Genomic DNA, 6000 nt, shown 5'->3' with positions numbered 1-6000 from the left:
CGTAAGAACCGGTGGCCGGAGGAGGCGGGGCCGCAGAGGGAGGGCACCCTATTGGGGCCCGGGAGAGGGCGGGGGTGTGGCAGCGTCGGCGGCGAGGCGCTGGCCTGGGTGCTCGGGAGGGCGGGGTCTGGGTGCGCGACTCGCGGGGACTGGCTTCCTTCAGCGGCTGGAGGCGGTCACTTGTGCTAGGCTGAGGTCCCGAGGCGAGCGAGGGGCCATGCGGACAGCGAGGGAGTCCAGATCGCGCAGCCCGGCACTCTTCCCTCGAGCGGCAGCGACTCGGTGGCTGCTGGAGTAACCGCTGCCTTTGTTCCGAGCGCCTGTCCCAGTCTCTCACGCCGTTGCGCGCCGGCCGGCCCGCCCTTGGTCCCCGAAGCCTCATTCGGCTCGTGCCGCGCGGATGCGGCTGCCGGGCCTGCGTGTGGGCTTTGAGCGGGAGGAGGAGGAGCGGCGGCGCCTGGGCGGCATGCGATGGGGAACTGCTGCTGGACGCAGTGCTTCGGGCTCCTCCGCAAGGAAGCGGGGCGGCTGCAACGTGTAGGAGGCGGTGGAGGGTAAGCCCGCTGGGGGAAGGGCCGAGCTCCCACTGGCTCCTCCCATTCTGCCCCTTGCGGGGAACCCCCTTCACTGTCTCCGTTTCCTCCCTCCGCCTATGTCTTGAAGTAGGCCGGGAGCCCCTCAGCCCGGCGTCGAGCGGGCTGTCGTGGTGGAGGCCCTGGTCGAGAGGTGTCCCCCAGGGAAAAAGCTAGAGAAGGGGGCGGGTGTCGCTCTTGCCGCCTCCAGCAAGACTCCCTCCGGGCGCGATGTCACGCGGGGAAGGAGTGGTGGCAGGCGTCTTCTCTGGGAAGCTATGGGGTACTCTCTACGAATGGGCAGTAGAACAGGCTTCACAACAACCCGGACACACCCTACGTTGAGTTTGGGCTGATGCCAAGGGTAATAGCTGTGTATTTGATCCTCCCTTTGGCTGTGACAGAGCCGCTGAGAATCTGGCTCCAGAAAGTTGATATCTCAGAGGGATTGTTAGTAGAAGTCATTTGGATGCTGTAGGTAGTAAAATAAGGTTCCAGACATTGAGTAACTCTTTGACATGTACAAAGACTTGCCGAATTGCTGGGTTCCCAATAGGCATTCGGATTCTTGGTACTGATAACAAGAGGAGCAGTGTGTGGCTTTTCCGTATTAATTCTTTCGGTTATTTCCAGAGGAATGCTAGACCCTGATTGCTACCTATAAACTGTAATACTGAGGAAATCACAGTCCTTCTGAACCTCACGTCTCTTGATTAAAACTGGCATATGCATAGGTTTTTCTACTCACACCATCCATAGAATACTAGAATTTCATTGTTCCATTTTTGTGTTTTTATTTCTTACGGTGTTGGAAAAAAATTAGAACAAACTCCTTTGAAGTTGGCTTTGTTGTTGTTAAATGTTTCCCAGAAATTCAAACTTAGAATAGAAAATATGAACCAAGACGCTTTATGTAAGGAATAAGACTTTTTGCACTTTATGGAACAGATTGCTAAATTTTCAGTCTCTGTCTCATTGAACCAACATTATTAGGTAATAGGGTGTTCTGAATACACGAACGGGAAGCCACATGATTTATAATTTGGATCTTTTGGTGATGGAGATCTTATTTATATATGATTCACTCATTGGTTCGTCAGGTGCATATTCTTTGTGTTCATTGCATCACCTCACTGATACATAGTAGCCAAGGTTGTGCAGTAAGTAGTCTGAATGGAAAGGTTAGGATTTAAAGATTTTGTGCCTAGTTTAGTATCTTGGTTTCCCTGACTTAAGGGCTATTACTGTCAAAGGGGAACATGACAGCTGTTTTTATCATGTCAGACATAATCCTGTAATTTACTCCTAATTTTTGTGTGCAAGTGCACCAATATAGTTAAATATGCTTAACTAGGTTTGAGTAAGGACTGGAAGCCACAAAATCTCTGGCTTTGTTAATATTCTGTTTGTATTTGTGTTGTGGTGTGTTAAAGTCTAATTGTAGAAATAGGGTCTTATGATCTAATTGGGTAAGCAGAAATCATTTGTATTTGATTTTGGACTACACTGTGGTGTCTGGAGTTTTTGTTTTGATCTTTCATTATGATTTTACAAACTAATTATGTTTTCCTTAGAGTGTAGCATTAAAATGGTAGATTTTACTCCCCAAGCACCTAAGCTTGGCAGCATAGGGAAGGGGCTGGGGGAAATCAGTGAAATCAGTGTGTTAATTGTTGGTTGATATGACATAAAAACATAATGGTTTGATCTGTTTTCCTCTGTTATGGGCAAAACTCCTTGAACAAGCAAGTCCTACTGAAGGAATGAACTTCTGTGGGTGTGGACACTGTCATCTAAAACCACATAATGGTGATATCAATACTTTTTCTATCAATCCATAAACATAGATTTGGACAAGACAGTTCCCTTATTTGAATATACTGATAACTTATTGTTTTACATTAATTTTCACATTGTTTTAGAAGCTTCTAGTAAGCATGCAGAGACAAGTGGATGTAGCTAATTGTTATTTACAGAATAAAGTTGCACTTTGCCTCTCCTTTTAGTTGCTTTTTTTTAATCCCCTGGTAATTCTGGTTTTCTTTTTGGTACAGGGTTAGATCGTTAACTAGTAGTTCATCTGAAGACGAAAAATTTAGGGAGTGATCGCAAGAACTTGATTTAATTTATATTTGTCACTATAGTTGTCATAGGTAGGAAAAAACTGGGCTTTCTTAGACTGTTTTAAGCTGGACATCACAAGGATGCTTTATGACCTAGGGCCTTAGCCTCATAGATTCCCCAAGGGTATCTCAAAGTCAGATCATTCAGTATTCATTACCCAGTTTCAAAACCAGAATACCACTGATTTTGTTTATAAAATATTAGGGAATTCTAGTATTTTATATTCTAAGATATCTGTCAACTAGTCAAAATATTAATATCAGCGTTAAGATATGTCATAAATATTGCTACTAATAAAATTATTTGGTGATTAAAGCAGAGGGAGTAAAATATCTTTAAGGAATAAAATTTAGACATCTTAATGAGTCACCCTTTTTCACTGTAGGAAGTTTTGCCCACCAACACATTCCAGAGGGCTCCACCTGCTGGTCAATTCTTGGGCAGTACTGGAAATCTTTTTTGTATGTACTTTTAGTGTTAGTTTCTTTCTCAAACTGAAGATCCAGTTATGTTTTGTTGTGTTATATTTTAATTACCATTTTTATCTTGCCATATATTTCCGCACAGTGGTTCCAGTTAAGATGTACAATAGGTTTTTTTAAAACTATTTTTTAAAGTGTATTTATTTATTTTGAGAGAGAGTGAGAGAGAGTGCATGCACAAGCAGGGGAGGGGCAGAGAGGCAGAGAGAGAGAATCCCAGGCAGGCTCTGCACTCTCACCATAGAGTCTGATGCAGGGCTCAGACTTATGAATCAAACCATGAGATTATGACCTGAGCTGAAATCAACAGTTAGACGTTTAACCCACTGAGCCACGCATGTGCTCCAAAATGTGCTGTGGTTTTATATAAAGGTATGATCATGTTTCGTATCCTTTATATTTAATATTTGTTGGCCTTTTGGCTTCAGCAACAAAGTTGCCTCAATTCAGGCAATAGTTTACAATGATCAGCTGTTTTCTTTCCTGGTAAAAAATATTTTAATAATAGCTGCCAACATCTGATTACTTCCTATGTGTGCAGGCTCTGTTCTAATAACTTTACATTATCTCATTTATTCCTTACCACAGTCTTGTGACAAAGGTAAGTACTATTACATACATTACAGATTGAGAACTGAAGTGTGGCAAGTTTATCTTACTCAAGATAGCTAAACTGGGATTGAGCCCAGGTCCCTATGAATTCAGAGCCTTTACTCTTAATCACTAATAGCTCACGGCTTTTTATTTTGTAGGTAATGTATGCATATATCTTAACAACTTGACTCTTTATTTGTATGATAAACTGTTCTTGAAACTATGCACTTGACCTCTGCAACATCACTTTTATTTTCCTGCTTCTCTGCTGGCTGTTCTTACTCTGCCTATTAAGTATGGGATTTTTCTCCTTGTTTTCCGTGCTTTATCTAGTTCTCTTTACACATAAACCCACCCCTGAAGAAATTTCATCCATTCCTATGATTTCCCAACCACCAACACTTCCAAATCTCATGTCTTCTGAACAGACCTCTTTTCAAGGGTTCAGCACTGTATTTTCAGTTGCTAAGTGAACAGATACACTTGGATATGTGAAGTCTCCTCAAATCAACCTATCTAAAATATCTAATATTGCAGGAAATATCTAAAATAGTATAATTTCTTTCCCCCAAGGTTTCTTCTTTCACTGCTTTGTGAATTAATTCCTTTAACAGCTGCATTCACAGTTTTCCAAGCCACAGACTAAACTTCACGGTGTTCTACCTCTGTCTCATCAGCTAAGTCAGTCTCTTCTTTATACATATTGAATCCATTTCCTTTGTTGGTACTTTGCCTTAAACTTTGTCTTTTTTATCGCCAGGTCACTGGCTTCTTGATGGTTCTCCCTGTTGTATGTATCTGTCATACTTCAGTCCATCTTCCCTTTTTGTCATTGGAGTTAGGCTTTCTAAAACTCATACTGGATCATACTAGGCCCTTACTTAACCACTTCCTGTGTGTCCTATTTCCTACAGCTAAATTGCTCAGCCTTTTTCCCCTTCTCTGAGAGATGATGAGATGCATGGCAACAGCTCAAATGTGCAACATAACGTCTGCTCAAGATTATGTGTAGTCTCTGCATTTGCGTAAAGAGTGTAATCTCAGTATTTGTTCTCTCACTCAGAAGATAATATCAGAATACAAATCAGTGAGAATAATATAAAAAGGAAAACAATAAATCTAATTTCAAAAAACAACTCATTCATAAGCCTTAATATCTTAACTTTTTTTGAAAAATGATAACCTTCCATTAAGAGTAGTATCAAATTTAAACTCCCAACAAGATAACTTTAATCTATTTTACCAGCCTAATTGTGTTTTCCAGTTATATTTTTCTTAAAATATGCATGAAAATTGTAGATTTTACTTCCTGCACGCATGACCTTGGCAGCATAGGCAGGGAAAACCAATGAAAGTATTCTCTGCCATTCTTTCACTTGCCACATCCCCAAATTCCTAGATACTAGATGGACTATATGCATTCCTGTTTTAAATTACAGTGTTCTCTCATCCTTGCCTTTGTGTGTGATATTTCTTCTTTTCCTGTTCTTGGTGACCTTTTACCTATTCTTAAGTATTGCTGTCTTTTTTTTTTTTAATTTTTTTTTTAACGTTTATTTATTTTTGAGACAGAGAGAGACAGAGACAGAGCATGAACGGGGGAGGGGCAGAGAGAGAGGGAGACACAGAATCCAAAGCAGGCTCCAGGCTCGGGGCCATCAGCCCAGAGCCCGACATGGGGCTGCAACTCACGGACCGCGAGATCGTGACCTGAGTCGAAGTCCGACGCTTAACCGACTGAGCCACCCAAGTGCCCCAAGTATTGCTGTCTTTATGAAACCTGCCCAGCCCCCTGAGACAATGTTACCTCCCTGAGGAAATAATATTTTCTCTAGGCTTCAATCTGCTTTATAAGGTGAGCTTTTTCTGTAAAGGTCCAGATAATAATATTTTAGGCTTTGCAGGCCATAGGTGCAGCTTTTTTGCCACTACTCAGCATTGCGGTTTTAGCACAAAAATATAGATAATAGGTAAACAAATTGCATGTGACTGTATTCTAATAAAACTTCATTTTTCAGAAACAGGCACTGGGCCAGATTTGGCCCATTGACCATAGTTGTCTGACTTCTAGCATAAAAGGTGATATGGGTTAAGAGCTCCTCAAGGTCAAGGATATGCTTTATCTCTGTCTACTCTCAGTGTCTCATGTTTGTTGAATAAATAACCAGGAAGTATTACTTATGTACTTGTAAGATATAGAAAACAATGTTTTCTCTTATCCTTTCTCT

General features: G+C 41.8%; 1 protein-coding gene across 2 annotated transcripts in view; it reads left to right on the top strand.

Moving 5' to 3' along the window:
* Positions 1-453: 453 nt before the first annotated feature.
* AP1AR (adaptor related protein complex 1 associated regulatory protein) overlaps positions 454-6000 on the top strand; it is a 39625-nt gene continuing 34078 nt past the window's right edge. For both annotated transcript variants that reach the window (XM_043570329.1, XM_043570320.1), the window contains exon 1: positions 454-554. In XM_043570329.1, the coding sequence (XP_043426264.1) occupies positions 472-554 (83 nt within the window). In that variant the 5' untranslated portion in view covers positions 454-471. The remainder of the gene's footprint in view (positions 555-6000) is intronic.

Source organism: Prionailurus bengalensis, chromosome B1 (assembly GCF_016509475.1).
Source record: "Prionailurus bengalensis isolate Pbe53 chromosome B1, Fcat_Pben_1.1_paternal_pri, whole genome shotgun sequence".
Lineage (NCBI taxonomy): Eukaryota > Metazoa > Chordata > Mammalia > Carnivora > Felidae > Prionailurus > Prionailurus bengalensis.
Note: the sequence above shows the minus strand (reverse complement) of the source record. Positions and strands in the feature narration are given on the sequence as shown.